Source organism: Pleurodeles waltl, chromosome 7 (genome assembly GCF_031143425.1).
Source record: "Pleurodeles waltl isolate 20211129_DDA chromosome 7, aPleWal1.hap1.20221129, whole genome shotgun sequence".
NCBI lineage: Eukaryota > Metazoa > Chordata > Amphibia > Caudata > Salamandridae > Pleurodeles > Pleurodeles waltl.
In genome coordinates, this window is record NC_090446.1 from 39,600,861 (window position 1) to 39,617,843 (window position 16,983).

Here is a 16,983-nt window from a genome sequence, read left to right on the forward strand (position 1 = left end):
TGGCCCTGCGTTGTCTCTCCAGTTAGTTATGGGAGGCAGGGAATTCCTTGCACTTCACATCAATTGTCTAGAGCTTTTTTCCCACTTTCCAGGAACAGGGCACAAAGGTATACCTACTGCACCTCTGCCACCACCCCTTCTAACCTGTAGATACTCTGCCAGGAAGAAGGACTGCTGTGCTGTTGATGGTCTACCACTTTGTTGGACTGCACTCTGCTACACTACTGCATTGCTGTGCTGTTCTGCTGCCCGCTACCTCCTGCCTGGGTGAGAAGGACAAGGACCTGCCTCTTTTGATCCCAGAACCCATAGTGTCTCAAAGAGCTTTTGGCTGGTCTCCTTATCTGAAGCTTCTGGGACATAGGCATCCAACAAGCTCGCATCCACCATCTGTGAGTCTACTCTGCCAAGCAGTGCCGTTCCAGACCTGTACTCTTGGAACTGGGGCTAAGGTGCCCTGCCACTATCTGGAACCAGTGGAACTGATGCATCTGTTCTGTGGATGGTGCCATTCCAGGCAGAAACGATAAATCACAGCTGCTGCATGGATTTAACTCATTGCAAAGACTTACATCACCACTGCTACCTGTTTCACCTTAGGTGCTGCTGCTGCGCAATGCATCTCTGGCCCTGCCCCTTGCATCACCCATCAATGGCAGCCTCCATGATGAAGCCGGACTCTGCATGAAAGCTCTTCGGAACCGGTACATCTCCCTGACTGCGCGTCACATTCAGGAAAACAGACTTTGTATTGCAAGCCATGTCATCAGGATCCTCACAGTCAACACAAAAGGACCCCCCAGTGCTGTTTTGTCATATCTCAATACCAACACCTTGCCTTGGCTGCAAGACACATCTCTGACACAAATCCACGCAACACTGCTCAAACCAGGATTGAGGGTACTTTTGCTCAGTGGGCCTAACTGGGTCCCTGTAGCTGGCCCATGCTCCATCATGGTTGGCCTGACTTGTAACTTTTCCTGTTCTGGCCTGATCAGATATCCACAGTTGGTGACTTATGCCTTCTGGTGCTATTTTTGCCTGAAAAGTGAAAACTTAAGATATTCTCTTCTATTAATTGGATTGTTATGTCATTTTATTTATTGAAATACAATCTATTTTCCTCTGCTGTTGGCTCCTTTTGTGGTGGGTTTTCACTGTATTATTGTCCGAAGTATTGCACAAATAATTTACACAATGCCAGTTACCAGGGGGTAGAGCACAGGTTAATTTGGGATTGCTTGTGTCTTGTAGATTGTGGTTGCTGCTTGACCAGGGTTAATACCCTAGTCAACCAAGAAACCAATTTCTTACATTCAGAATGTACGGAAAACTTTGAGTGCAATGCCTCATGTCTTAGAGACCAATCTCTGATAACTGATATTGCTGCTTTTACTCTCATAGAGGGGAATGGAATTAATTTGTTTGTTCGTTTTGAGTTTACTTGCTATCCTTTTTCTTTCTCTCTGCTGAAAGATTCATCCTTTTTGTTATGGTAATTAATGCTAGGTTTGTGTACACCGTTATTCTAGTATTTCTTTTTTGGTACAAGTCATATTCTGCAACAAAAATAAAGAAAGAATGGAGACACACATAAAAGCTGTAAGCTCAGTGAAAACCTTTTCCCTGGTTGTCCTGCCTGGAGCTTTGGAGTACAAAGTTCAAGACTTTTTGCAAAATGAAAACATTCATTTTTGAGGAGCTATATACAGCTGCAGCATCTAGCCCTGTCCCAAGGACGGATTCAGATCTGTGAAAAAATGTCTAACACCGAAAGTACAAATGTTTGCCAGGGGTGAATGACTGGACCCTGGCCCCATTGATTTGGTTTGAAATTGTATCCAGTTTCTGGTCTACTGCATTCTGTTTTTTTAACAGTGGCTTTTAGTTTGTCTATTGATTTTTAAAGTATACTTTTGGTTTTCTTTAGGAAAAGTTACATCCATAATCCACTGTTTTGATGGTATTTTATCATTTAATGTTAATACTATCTACTAAATTTGTTTGAGGCACACTTTCTGATTTGCTTCTTATCTTTATTACTATTTAAATTAAGATGAAGGTAAATATTCCATGAGCGCATTCTCTAAGAGAAGCTTGTCACTCAATCCAGGTTACACTGGATAAGGCAGAAATTCTTCACACAAACCTGTTTTTACGTTCCATGGGCCTCATTTACAAGAATTGCCATTGATGCATTAGATTTCTTGCGCTTCCCACACATCCCCTAACAATGTCATGGATGCACTGTATTTACAATACAGAGCTCCATGGAACACGTTTTCACAGATGCATTAGAAATTCTTATGAATCTGTTGTAGCTAAACTCATGCATTGCTGGGACAGCGTTGTTAAACTAATGCAACCACAGCATTGTGAGTCTCTTATAGGAAAAAGTCATATGTCAATTTTATGCCTGCTCTAAGTCGCAGAATGACGCAGTGAAATATTGTAGATTGGATTCTGTCAGAGCTGTGTGGCTTTCCACGTGGTTACCCTGCCTACATTATACCTGGTGCAGGTATATTATGATGCAGGGCTTTACAAACTGACGCATTGGGGCCAATGTGTCAGTTTGTAAATATTGAGCAGTGTAGTGCATGCTTGTGCCACCGCTGCGTCAACAAAAATGACGCTTCAGTGGCGCAAAGGGCTTGTAAATGAGGCCCTATGTGTAAAGGCTTTATATCAGAATACGCCTCACAAAAACATTGTCTGATATAAATATTGTGTCCTAAATCTTGTCTACAAGAATATATTCAATTTGGAGGTTGATTTTCTTTAAGAGGCACTCATTTTGTGGAGGTGATTTAGGACATTCTTTTTGTGTTGTTTTATTTTTAGTGCACAATAATATTTTACCATACCAGTTTTTAGAATTGATACCTTTATGGAAGACTGGCTACAGCTCAAAACTAAATTGAGCCTCTCCCCCCACTTAGGTATCAAACCAGTTACCTACAATGTTTTCTCAGATGTATAAAGCCTCTCTGTGATAGAGGTAACATAGAAGCAAGAGTACACCAGAGATATGTTTTTACTCCCTCCTGCAGGCATTAAAAATAAATGTAACACAATTGTCATAAATAGGGCATATCATTTTTCCATATATAATGTTGGGAATAAAGCAAGCAAAATTGAATGTAATGTACATAACATAAGTATATTTAAACAAAAGTAGGAACACTATTGGAGTCTTTCCCAAATCTATTTATTACACATATCATTTCATATATAGATTTTCTATTATAATATACCCCTAACAGATATTTTATCAAAAAAGTCCAACTTTACACTAAGAAAAAGATAAAATAAAAAAGCAAACTGTACACTACTTGAGTGTATGTGATGAAAACAGGAACAAACACATTTTCTTTTGATTATGTCAGATTTATGTTTTTGCAGAGGATAATGCCATATTCACTGCAATATGTTTTCCTTCACAGCTATGGCAACTGAGGAAAATCTGCCATTTTTAGAGGTTTCCACCACAACAGCTGACTCTCCGACTGGAAGTAAAGTAGGGAAAATTTAAGCTGTAAGTTCTCCAAGCAAATGTGAGCAACGGAAAGGTACTAGTGGTGTTGGATTCATTGTCATTGCACATGCACAGCTACTACATTCCCCTGAACAACCATAACATCCAACTATTGTTTTGGAGACTTTTTGAGAGGTGCAATGAAGGCTGAAATGGCCACTGTTGGTGGGTTGTGTAACCATAACATTGTAGTAATCTTTTCAGAGTTTCGGCATGGATGCTCCCTGCAGAGAAAATATTTTGCTCCTTCAATGACTGAAAGATTTTACTTTTACACGGTTTACTATGTGAAAGCAGTTTCCCACCTAAACCATTCTGTGGTTTTTGCAGGCATTTTATTCAAAGGCTATATCTTCCTCTTTTACATGTGAATACTATACATAATTAAATTGGGTAAAGGGAACGTGCTAAAAGGGGAATAAAGATGTCAGGTTCAAGTGTTTGCATTTCTCATTGGCAAATACATTAATTTCAATGCAGAGAAACACCGCTATTCGTAATAATGCTAAAATTAAATTTTATATATGTCCATCTATATTACATGCAAGTGACAATATTCCAAAAATGAAAGAAAATGGTCTCTTTACTTGCCCTGACTTAAATAATAGGGTTTATTGTTTTAAATAACTCTATGTACATGAATATTCTATGTGTGGGGGTTCAAAATGGCTTTCTCTTACAATTATTTGATGATTTGCTTGTGTCATCAGTGATCAGAGCACCATTATTGTTTCCATCTCTAAAGGTACATTTGTCCTTAGTTGAAGTCTTCACACACCAGGCCCAATCACTTTTACAAACACCTCTTAATTCCAATCCTGCTAATATCACCAAACCTGCACAAAACACCTGACAGAGAAGACATGGCAGCTGCACGCTTTGTTTCTAAAATGATGTAAGACACCCAAATCAGAAAAATAGGCATAACAACATTGATAGAAAAAGTGAAAAATTGCATTTGACTAACAACAAAATGGAAGCATATTTGGGCCAATGCGCTTTAGGGCATTTTTATATATGTGGAAAAATGAATGGACATGTTTAACATTTTGAAAACTGTTAATGTTAAATTAACAATAAATAATCTTATGTTCATATATTCAGATGTCCTGTATATTTAACGTTTTGCTTGTAAGATATAACATTAGAAAATGTAATAGAAATCCCAACCTTCTACTTCGAAATGCATTTTGTCAAAGGGTATTTTTCGTATGACACAGAAATCTTATTATTTTTTTGAAACTCTTTTGAATTTTAAAGCATTCTTCTGAAACATTTGAAACAACATTGAACTCTGAAGAACACATTAGAGACAGCTTAGGACCAGTGAATCTAATATTACAAATAGTACTACAACATGACTTTCTCTTTGAATATTAAATTGATTAGCCAACATTGAAATTATGCAGTCTTCTTCTGGTATCAAATTTAAAATGTTTTCTTTGTCTTTCTCAGAGCATTTTTAAACTCAGCATTTTTAAAACTGTATACAATTGGGTTACAGAGTGGAGTAATAACAGCATATGACAAAGACATTATCTTATTGTCTTTAATTGAATATGTGGATGTTGGTCGCATGTATGTAGAACAGAGAGATACATAGAATAAAATAACTACAATTAGGTGTGAGGCACATGTGGAGAAAGCTTTCTCTTTCCCACTCTTAGATTGGATTTTCAGAATTGACACTGTGATTTTGAAATAAGATATAATGATGAAAACAAATGACATAATTACTATTACAACTCCATTTATGTAAATGCATGTCTCATTGCTGAAAGTGTCACTGCAAGACATTTTTAACAGGGCAGTCAAATCACAGAAAAAGTGGTTAATTATGTGGGTATTGCAGAACGAGAGCTTGGACAATAGCCCAATGTGTGGAATTGCATTTATAAGACCAACTCCCCAACTTCCAGCAGTCAACCACATGCACACAGCCTTGTTCATGATACTCGTGTAACGGAGTGGATTGCAGATTGCCACATACCGATCATAAGCCATGACTGTGAGGAGCAGGAACTCAACTGTTACAATGACCAGGAAAAAAAAGAGCTGTAAAAGGCATTCCATAAGAGATACCTGTATGCCCTCAAGAAAGAAATTGGCCAGCAGCTTTCGAAAAAAGACTGAGACATACCAGATATCGATAAAGGACAAATTTGCAAGAAAGAAATACATAGGTGTGTGCAAATGTGAGTTTAGGTATACCGTTATCAAGATCAGAAGATTACCCACAAGAGTTAACAGGTAGGCCATTAAAAATGCAACAAAAAGTGGAATCTGTAAATGTGGAACATCTGAAAATCCGACAATTAAAAAATATTCAGTGGAGCTTAGATTTTCTTTATTCATGTTTTCAGCAATTCAAGAAATCAAAGTTACCCTGTAGATAAAATGTATTAAAGTCAATGGATTTGATTTATTATTACATGACATTACCTAAAAAAAGTTAAGTGAAACATTGTGAGCACAGATGTACTATTCCAACATGTATCTTATTTTTTTACCTCTTAGCTAAAGTGCAATACAACTTTTCCTGATGCACTAGTTTTCCTCTTAGACCTGAATACTGAGATTGCTACTTATGAAACAAGGAAAAGCAGGTATTGTTCTTCAATCACAGTAATACTAATTTATGACATCTCAGTATTGTTTACTGGAGCAAGTACAAATCTTTCCCTCAAGGAATATGGACAATCCATGCATTGCTCCACTTTGTAAATTTGCCACAGTGATTTTGGCCTTGTTGGGCCACATTTGCATAAAAAAGTGATGCTAATTTGGTGCAAAGATGTGCCGGGGGTTCTTAAATGTGCCCCTTGGACTTTTGGTGTAAACTTAGACCAAAAGTCTAAGTTTACCTTTGTGAATCAGAACCCTTTATTTTATTATAGGTTCTGGCTGCTCTGGAAAAACTTCCTGAGCAGCCTTAGTAATTTCTTTTCTTTTCCTGTAATGAATCAATGTTTAGGGGGCGCTGACATCATTACAGTAAAAGTGAAAGTAAAAAAAGCAAATCAGCTTGTTTTAATTTTACTGAAACAATGCTTGGGGCATATCTCAGCCCCTAAACACTTTTTCCTTTGGGAGAGGTATTGTTGGAAATTGGAGAATCTTCCATTTCTAGTGGTACCTCTGTTAATAGATTCCTCACAAGTGCTCCCATTTCCCTTGATTTGCTCCACTCCTGTTGCGGGGATTAGGCCCGGCCACACAATTGGCTTAGCATTATTATTGGAACTAATCACATTGGAAGTTTCTTTACAGAAATGTAAGGTAAGTGTGTGATTTAAAGCAACGTATGAGGTTTACAGGGCATTGCTGGTATGAAAAACTTGTCACACTCATGCAGGGCACACCAACCCGGATTCCCCTAGTTGGCTGGTTTTAAGAAATATACATGTTTGCTAGATTTTCCTTGGTGCTGGCTGAGCTAAGGCCCAAAATTCCACCTTGCAAAAAAGAGGTCAGTTCTGAGATAAAAAATATGATATAACCATTGGCATTTTTATTAGGAGACTTGGAGGAATGCTGGGTAGATGGACATTTGTGTTTCTACGTAGATTCCAGAACTTTCCAACACACAAAAATAAGGAAAATCTGTTTCAAAGTTTGAGGTTTAAAAGGAATTCTGGGTAACAAAAGCTGGTGAGAGCCAACCAAGTCACCCATCATGGATTTATTTATCTCCTTCTTGCCCTTTTTTTAATACCCAAGGCAGCACTGGTGGAATCCTTGAGGCTCTGCCCTATGCCAATACCTTGTCAATGAGGTTCTCAGCTTATTGAATCGCAGAAAATGTAGATTTGTTTTATCCTCTGGCATGATGAGTATGTATTCCAGAGTAGATGTATTGCTTCAGAAAGGAAATGCTCTTGTGATGGCTATGATCCGTGTAAAACGACCTCTCCACTGACTTGTGAGATCAGAGCTGACCCATCCCCTGACAGTGTTATGAACCATCTGTACAGCACACATTGTTCTCAATTAAGCAGAGACAGTTGTGTGAACAGTGCTACAATGTGAATGAATGCTATGGTCCTGAACGCAGCACATGAAGACTTTTGTGCATGTCTGTATATTTTGCCAAAAGCACTTTAGGTAAACCATGAGCTCTTAGGTTTGCTTGTACAGTAATGTATTATAGAAAACACCATATGCTCAACTTTTCATTTGCCCTGAACGAGTGAAAGGGGGTAGAGCAGCTACAGGAAATAAAATAAAATGAATAAAATAAAATAACATAAAACAATACAAAGAGCGAAAGTAAAATTAACTACAATGAAACTGAGATGTCTTTCCTCCACCAGCACCTGATCTTGCTCATCACACTTCACAGTCAACAACAAATATTTTACCTTGTGTTATCCCAGCGGCGTTATTATTATTTTGCACTTTTTTAGCCGTAATATATCCTTGAGAGTGATGCAGAAAATAAAATGCAAAGCCTCATCTGCTACTTTGTGAAGTGTAGGGAAATGAGCCATCGTGGCATAACCAGTAATCATTTGAGTTTAAATTTCTATTGATCCATTTTGTTTCCAGTGAGCCCCGCCTACTTACCTTTAACACAATCCAAAAGAAGAGAGAATTAAATGCTGCCATCTGTTATCAGAAGAGATACTGTGGACGGAGACAGAAGTGTACAGGCCCAGCATCTGGTTTTACTGAGGACAGAGCCGCCAGCACAAGAATAGAGGAGGAAAAAACGTTCACATAACAAATAACATGTTAGGCTAGAGACAAAGTAGTCAAATATTATTTAAAATGACAGAGATAAACCACTGATGCACAGTAGGATGTAACCTGTTCCATGCTTTTATAAAGCACCAGAATTCCCACATTAACTGACGGTCTCCCACAGGACCTGGTCCCAAAAGCAAAGCCTAGGGTGTGTCATGTCTGCAGATCTAAATTAGCAAGCATTGTTGCTTTATCAAATGCTATACTTGTTTGTCTGGAAAATAGAATATCATAAAAAGGAGAGTACTGAAAAAAGTATGACATGATAAACAATCCCTTTTAAATATTAATAGGGAAGATTTAGAATTAACTATTTTGAGACAAAAAGTTGTGACGTTCATGCATTTTGATGAGAACAAAATGTATGTGTAAAAATATTGCATTTTATTATCTATACCCCTTTACTATTACTCTCACCATACCTATCACAGAACCCTGAATCTATATTTTTACTTTAACTATAAACATAACCTTTACCTGTTGTCCATCCTCTTCAACCTCAGCCCTAAACAAATAATATTGTGACCTTTTTTCTAAACCCTACTGCATCCCTTCAACCTTCCCATGTCACCAGTCTTTACCTTTTTAAAATCCTTTATTATACCTACTAATGTTCTTCTAGTTACAAACAAAGTAATACGAATAATAAGTATAAAATTCAGTTGTATAAGATCTAGAAACATTCAAAGGGTGTAACACCAGATAATTAAAACAAAGCATCATGTTAGAAATGCTCCATACCATAAAGAATATTTAGGTATTAAAACATCACATTCCATATTTTTTGCATTTTTAGAAACATGTAAATGAGAAGGAAGAAAGGAGAAAGGAGAAAACAGGGAAAAGAATGAAAATCCTTATTAAGGAGAAAATATAGTTAAGCATAAAACAGATTCAATCATAATAATTACAAACCTTCCACTAAAGTTTGAAAATAATAGATGTCTGAAGACTGAACTAGTTTCATGACAATTGCATTGGCGTTGAGATAGAAAAGATGAAAGTGGTAATCACAACAAATTTAGGTGGTAGTGAAATGTACATTTTTTTCTAAAATGAGTGTCATTATTAAGGAATGGTCCAATCTCTGCCAAATAGTGAAGGCTGAGTTAAGGCTTTTTAATAAAGAGGTCCACATCTGTTTAAGGGTAAAGGCAGAATGATACTTTGCAAAACTGGAATATTAATCCTACCGGTGACATTAAGACCACACATTTAAAACTGATGTAGCAGTGTGCATGTTTCTTCCTATTTCAAAAGAAACGTTGTTAAGACACCACTTAGGGTTCTGAAAAATAGTTAAGGAGTTTCACAGGAAGCACGGATAAATGAAAGGTAATATTCAGTAGCATCATCATTTTAATAGTGTCCCAATATGATAAAAATAAACATGACCATTGCACAGATAAAGTGAGTATTTTTTGTTTGACTGAATCTAGATTACCATAAATAGTTTATTCTATGGTGTTAGAGTACATAATGCCAAACCATGTGATACTTTTACAATTCCATGCAAAGCTTGAGGGCTTGATACACAAAGGTAAAATGTGTATAAGTTTGCGCTTTTTCAGTATTCTCAAATTGTGATTAAATAGTAACTGTACAGTTGTGGAGACTCCTCAGTCGGTGTGGCAAACTCTGCCCATTATAAATATAAGCATGTCCTGTTTATTTATTTGTGGAGTCCTGACTGTTGAGTGTAGCTGTAACATTAGTATTAAATCATAGTTTGTGAGTACCAAAAAGGTGTAAAGCTATATAAAAGTGTATGTTTAACTTTGTGGATATGGCCCTGAATCTTTCAACTTCACTTTAAGACAATTCTTATTAGAAAGCATAACAGCTGATTGCGTGCAATTTAATTTGAAATCAGATATGGCAAAATACACTATCAAAAGATACACAAAATCAGAGATAGTAGTAAGAAGTTGGATACAAAAAATGAAACATCATCTGTGTAGGCTGTAAATTATAGCTCAATATCTCTTCTTGAGGGAGCCTGCCAGCAAAGTACATGGATGCCACCCCTGAACTCACTCAGGACCTGTCAGGCCAGGGTTCTGCGATGAGGGGACCTACTGGAGTTTGCCCCCCTGCATGATGGGTGTGGCAGGGCCCTTTGTTACGTCCATGACTCTAAGGCCCATATTTATTCAAAGTTACTGCCACCTTAGCATCATATTTTATTATGCTAAAGTGGGGTAATTTAACTCCATAGTTATATTTGAGTTAGCACCAGTTTTAGGAAGCGTGAACCCACCTAGCATCGAGTAGCGACAATGATTTATAAGGTAGGCATTCCCTTCCTAAAAATGACGCTAGCCTCCCCGGTGCTATATTTATCTTCCGAAACTACAACAAAGCACACCTAGGAGAATGGCGCTAAGGCTGATTAGTGTAAAAATGTGAAGCCTGGTCAGGCCAGTGTTAAAGTGCTGGTAGGCCCCATTTCCATGGGGAAACACCATTGAATGGGCACATAGATGCCCGCCCCAACTCCCAGCATCACCACCACCCACACCACAAGGGCACTACTGAAGGATAGAGCCCATCCCAGGTAAGTGTACCTGTATGTGTGTTGTGTGCCACTGGGGGCCCCTTACATGGTGCCCCCTGGCTAGCACTGGGTCTGTTGGGGTTGTCCTGGGGACACTGGTGCCCTGTGGTTGACATTGGGATTATGGTAATGATTCATGTCTATACTTGGACAGGAGTAATATTTTAGTTGCCTGTTGCATCAAAAAATGATGCTAGGCTGACTAGCAGCAGATTTTTTGCCGCTAATCAGTCTAAAGTCATTTTTGGCCCACTAGTGCCATTGTTCCTAACCAGCTAGCATCTTTTGTTCAGACACTAGCCAATCCTTAGCACCACTAAGTTTCATTTGTAAGATATGGCACACAGATGGGGCTAGGGAAAGATGTTAGCTTGCGTTAAAAAAATGACACACAACTGCGCAAGCACATTTACACGTCATTTTTCATAAATATGGACCTAAGTTTGTAGCCCATGAAACGCCTTGATCTATGGAGCTTTTCCAAAAAAGGCCTCTAGTGACAAAATAAAGAGTAATGGAGAAAGAAGACAACATTGTTGAATACATCTGTAAAACATGGGGATTACAATCATTAGTAAAAATAGAGGTTGTATGTGAGGAATAAGGTGAACAAATTTATTTTAAAATCCCATGCCGAAGCTGTGCCATTTTAGTGCTCTCATCATGAATTTTCAATCTACACGGTAAAATGCTTTCTCAGCATCCATTGTTTTAGCTGTTTTAGCTGTGATATATGATTGAGGCCAAATTCATAATTTTCAAAAAAGTACTAAAATAATTACTAATGTATCTTACTTTTACAAAGAGTGAATGCTCTATGCCAATCACATCAGGAATAATTTGGTTAATGAGCAGAGCCAGGAATTTTGTGAAGAGCTTGCAATCAGTGTTAATAAGCGATACAGGTCTATAATTGCCACATAGTGATCTTTTTATCTTTCCTGGAATTAAACAAAACATCGTCTCAAGGAAAATGTTATGTGTTGAGAGAAAATAATGGATTAATTGTCATCATTTTGGGGTCAAAATTGTAGAAAAACAAGAATAGAATTTTACTGAAATACCATCTGGTCTGGGAATCTTATATTTGGGTAATTTGGTGATCCCAGCAATTGAGATGATGTTGTCTAAGGAAGAAAGATCAATGAATTGATCCTAGCATTTAGGGATATATTAAAAACATCTTCTACTGCATCATGTGATGGAGATAATTATATTAATTTATGAAACATTCTAAAATCTTTGAGTCAGCATAATGTCTATTGCCATGTTTGTCAGCTAAACGCATACATGTTTTATTTAGCTTTTTAGCTTTTAGGTAATTTGTTAATAATTTGCCTGTTTTGTTATGTCTGCCATAGTATTTTGCATGAACGTTTATTAAAGTTTGACATTCACTTTAAATTCTAGTTGGGTCTTAGGAAAACAAGGTAAAGCATTGTTTTGGTTAGAAGAGAAATACAAAGTACAAGACTCTTTAAGTGCTTTCATGTTTTTCTAACCACAACATGTGTTCCAAACAAATGTTATGCCATTACCGGTTGAAAGATTGAGGTCAAAAAAGCCAATGGAGAGCTGTTCAAATTTTTTAACGAATAATTTAGCACTTAACATTGTGTTATTAAATCTCCATCTGTAAGAGTAAGTATTCTCTGGTAATTAATAGCTGGAGCATTGTCAGAAATGAAAATAGAACCATTTTCAGCATTTACCATAGATTTCAAGGTGTTATGGGTTAGGAATGTGTAATCTATCCTTGAACTGGATTGGTATTCAAAGTAAAAAGTGAATTTGATAACATCTTTGTTAGAAATGGGGTTTCTGGTTGGCTAAGGTATGCTGCTAAGCCAGGCAGAACCCACCCACTCTAGTCAGGATGAGGAAGTTACACTCCTGAGATAAACCCTGCTCATCCCCTTGGTAACTTGGCACGAGCAGTCAGGCCTATCCCAGAGGCAATGTGTAAAGCCCCTGCACAACACACAGAAAACACGTGAAGAATTATCACCACCACAAAGGAAACACAACACCAAGTCATATAAAAATAAACTGTACTGTACACAACATCATTAGACCAAACACAACATGCCAGTAATACCCTGCTACTCAAGCAGTTGTCAGAACATTACACAATACTGTTACTCTGCAGAAATCAGAAGTAGTCACATATAACACATGTTACTCATTATTCTGCAATGTAAGCAGTAGCCAGGAAAACATTACTATAAAAATGCACCTGTCATAACAGTATCATGAATGCCCATCCCAGCAACATGAGAACACATATGACAAGTCATGAAAATATAACAGCATGGCATGCCCATAAAAGGAACATTAACAAATGAATGGCACATCATGCAAGAAACAGGTTAACATACAAGCCCCATAATGCCAATAAAAGGAACATTAGAAAAGTATGTGCCCCTTCAAAAGTACTTGTTTTGCTGATGAAGGCACATCCGGTGCTAGGTAAAAAGAAAATGGGGCCCGGTGCTTTTCAAAGCTCAAATGGGGGCCGTTTGGTAAGTTGGGAGAGGGGGGTGGCATGCACCGTCTCCGTTCTGATATCTGGGCCCCTTCTGGGGGACTCCGCACAAACCGGGTACCTGCAGTCTCTGGGCCCACCCAGGCCACAACCGGCCCTTCTGGGGGGGCAGAACCACACAGGGAAAGGGGGGGTCAAGCGGCGTGTGGAGCCTCTAGTGAGGCTTCCTCCTGTCTGCGACCTCCGACAAAGGAAATAGGGGTCTGGTAGAGGGGGAGCCTCCAATGAGGCTTCCTTTCCCGACCGTCTTCAGGAGCAGCAAAAGGCACAAAAACACTGCAGGGGTCTTCGCGCCCCTAGCGCAGTGACTGGGGGAGAGTGACTCACCATCACCCTCATGTCCAGCTTCTCGGGTGGCAGCCGCCCTCGTCCTTGAGGCGCTGCACTCGTCAAACAGTCTACGGCTCTTCTCCTTTCCGACCCCAGGCTCCAGGAGTGGATGCTGGCTGGTGCCATGGGGGTGCTTCTTGGAGCGTTCTATGCCTTGGGGACACTGATAGGAGTGTGTTTGCAACAATCTCCCTTTCTTCATGCCCCAGAAGCACCACATGGTGCAGCGTGGCATTGTACGTGAAAAACGCCCGATTCGCGGAGGTGATTCCTCAAAGAGAAAGCGCTCCCCAGACAGCAGGAAGGGCCCTTCCCTAGTGCTTTATCCTAGAAGAGAGCACTTCTCAAGGCACCATGCGCTAAACGCGGAGCGCTCCTTATGCTCTCCGGTAGGTTTTGCCAGTGGTCAGGGGCCACAGCTCCCAGCCGCTGAGGGACACAACAGAAGGAGCATAGGGGTCAAGGCCCAGCAACAGGCTAGCAGGCTAGCACAAAGGGGATGCAGACAGTGGCAGTTCCTCCAAGTGACCAAGCAGGTCACAGGTCAGCACAGCAGCAGTAGTCCAAGGTGGTTCCTGGTGAGTCCCTCCAGCAGTCTGTGTCCAGTTACAAGCCTGTTTAAAGTCCAGAGTGTCTCCAAATTGTGGGGAAAAATCCCCTGTCCTTATACTCAGTTTTGCAAAGGTTTAACAAAGGGGGGAGAGGAGGTTCCAACCAGTTACAACTGGTTCTGGGAGTGCCCAATCTCTCCTCCAGCACAGGCCTTAAACATCAGTTGGGGGTAAACAAGCCCTTTATGTGAGGCCAAGGCACAGCTTTACAGATGCAAGTATGCCCGCCTCCCCTTCTTGAGGCCCAGGAAGACCATTCAAAATGCAGATGCACCTCTGTGACACCTCCACCCACCCTGTGTTCAGGCTGTCTGAAAAATATGCACAAAGCCCAACTGTCACTCTGTCCATACATGGATTGAAGTCAAGCTGCAAAACACCACAGTCATAAGCACAGACAAATGCTCATTTTCTAGAAGTGGCATTTCTGTAATCATAATAAAAAAATCCACCTACACCAGTAAGCAGCGTTTCTCAACTCCATTACAGCCATACGAAACTTGCCTGCACTACCCCTCATAAATCAGACAATACCCCTTAGACATAAGGCAGGGCATTTCCAATGCAATCCTATGAGAAGGCAGCACTCACAGTAGTGAGAAACCAAATAGGCTGTGTGTCACTTCCAGGAAAGGCTATGCAACCAGGCACATGTCTTGCCTTCTAAATACATAGCACCTTCCCCATAAGGGTAGCTAGGGCCTACCTAAGGGGTGACTTACATGTAGTAAAAGGGGAGTTCTGGGCCCTGTGGCATTAAACTGGTCATGCAGGCCCTGACCTAGCAGGCCTAAAACAGTTTTGAAAGGCTACTTCTGTGGGGGGTGCAAGCAGCGCTGCAGGCCCACTAGTAGCATTTAATTTACAGGCCCTGGGCATAAAGATACCACTGTACAAGGGACTTGCAGGTAAATCAAATATGCCAATTAGGTATAAGCCAATCTCACCAACTTTAGAAGGGAGAGCACCTGGACTTTAGCACTGATCAGCAGTAGAGAAGAGTCATAGAGCCAACAACAAGAAGTCAGAAAAAAAAGTCTGAGGATGAACCCGGAAAAGGGGTCAGGTCCAGCAATCTTGAATAAAAACTCTATCCATAAAAGGTCTATAAGCTGACTACAGTCTACACCAACAGTAAAATTATCATTTGAAAAAGACATTAATAAAGTCACAAAATATCACATAACCTCATGTGGGACCATTCACATTACATAGTACGAACTGTGGGCCTAATTTACAAGGCTTTTGAGCCACTTTTGCGTAATGTTTTATTTGTTTTGACACAACAGTGGCACATTCAGTGCTTTACACTGTTCCACATTTACAAATGGACACATTGGCCCCAATGCTTCAGTTTATAAAGCCTTACATTACATTATACCTGCGCCGGGTATAATGCATTGCAGGTAGGCATGCCCATGGGAAAAGCCAAGCAGAACTGATGCAGTAAAATTTACAGCCTTTCACTGCATCATTCTGTGACTTCACTGCATAAACATTTTACCACTTGCTCAGAGTAGGTGTAAAACGGACACAAGGTTTATCTCTCTGGGAATTTTCTTTGTGTTGCTGGAGTAGCGTAATTTGTTTTCATGCTAGTCCAGAACTGCATTAGTTTAGTGTCACCGAGGAGGCAGATTTTCTAATGCAACTGTGAAAACGTTGGCCATGGAGCTCTGTATTGTCAATACAGCACATCCATGTCATAATTAGGGGGTTCTAGGGCAGCACAAGAAAACTAATGCATCAGAGCTGATGCGGCAGATTCTAGTAAATGAGGCCCTACATGCTATGTATCTTTAGATTTAAAAGAGGCTATCTTCATCTTTAACTTCATTCTCAATATCATGAGTTAGAGATTTTTGAAAGAGAATTGTAAGAAAATGGACCATTAGCTGAGTGGCATGCACAAGTCATTGTAGTGCTTGACTCTCACAGGGTAGTGAAGGAGAGCAGTCAAAGGCCTACTCAAGGGAGGAGGTGTTGGGTAGCAATTTCCATTCACAGATGCGCAGTAATCGCACTCAATAAATGATTGTACAGTCTGTTTTTCATTTGAAAAAGGAAAAAGTGCATTTATTACACACCCACTACTCAGTACTATGCAGAAATATACAAATTTATATACATAGATGGAAAAGCTTCTTGGTGACATTTCATAATCACTTTTGCCCCTCTTAAAGGGAGGTCTAGTTCAACAATCACATGTTAAAACCTTTACTTCTATTAATATGCTGCATTGGAATATTAATTGGGAGGAACTCACTTAACATTGCCAGTAATTATGCATACTTTGAATCTGAACTTATTGTCAGTGTAAATTCATCATTAAAATATTCACAAGGGAAATATCTAATTGTTTCTGGGTGATTGGTGAATACAACATTACTTTTAAAATTAATAAAGCAATCCAAAAATTACATTGATGATCACCACCTATGCAATTATATGACTAACCCTTAGGGGGTGTTTGTAATATACACTTTAAGTAAACTTTAATAACATATAAAGCAATTTAATGTAGCCCGTAAAGGGCATCACATTTATAATCATAGCACAATGCACGATTACCAAATTTCACCTCTAGGAGGTGTTTGCCAACATGAAAACTCATTTTAGGCCACTTCAGGCCACATTGACATAAGTCATACTCTCT

At 39.3% G+C, this 16,983-nt stretch overlaps 1 protein-coding gene across 1 annotated transcript; it reads right to left on the minus strand.

The window, feature by feature from the left end:
• Positions 1 to 398: 398 nt before the first annotated feature.
• Positions 399 to 5,893, minus strand: LOC138246784 (olfactory receptor 8G17-like). Its single transcript, XM_069201546.1, has 2 exons — positions 4,987 to 5,893; positions 399 to 484 (listed from the first exon to the last, which is right to left on the minus strand). The coding sequence occupies exons 1-2, from the start codon at positions 5,891 to 5,893 to the stop codon at positions 399 to 401; spliced, it is 993 nt and encodes a 330-aa protein (XP_069057647.1).
• Positions 5,894 to 16,983: the final 11,090 nt, after the last annotated feature.

Bases quoted from the DNA above. Each gene is read 5' to 3' on its own strand.
- LOC138246784 (XM_069201546.1), bottom strand. From the start codon at position 5,893: ATGAATAAAGAAAATCTAAGCTCCACTGAATATTTTTTAATTGTCGGA. The intron at 485-4,986 runs AGACAAAGAAAA...AACAGATGCATC, and splicing joins GTTTAAAAATGCTCTGAGAA to AGTTCCACTGGTTCCAGATA.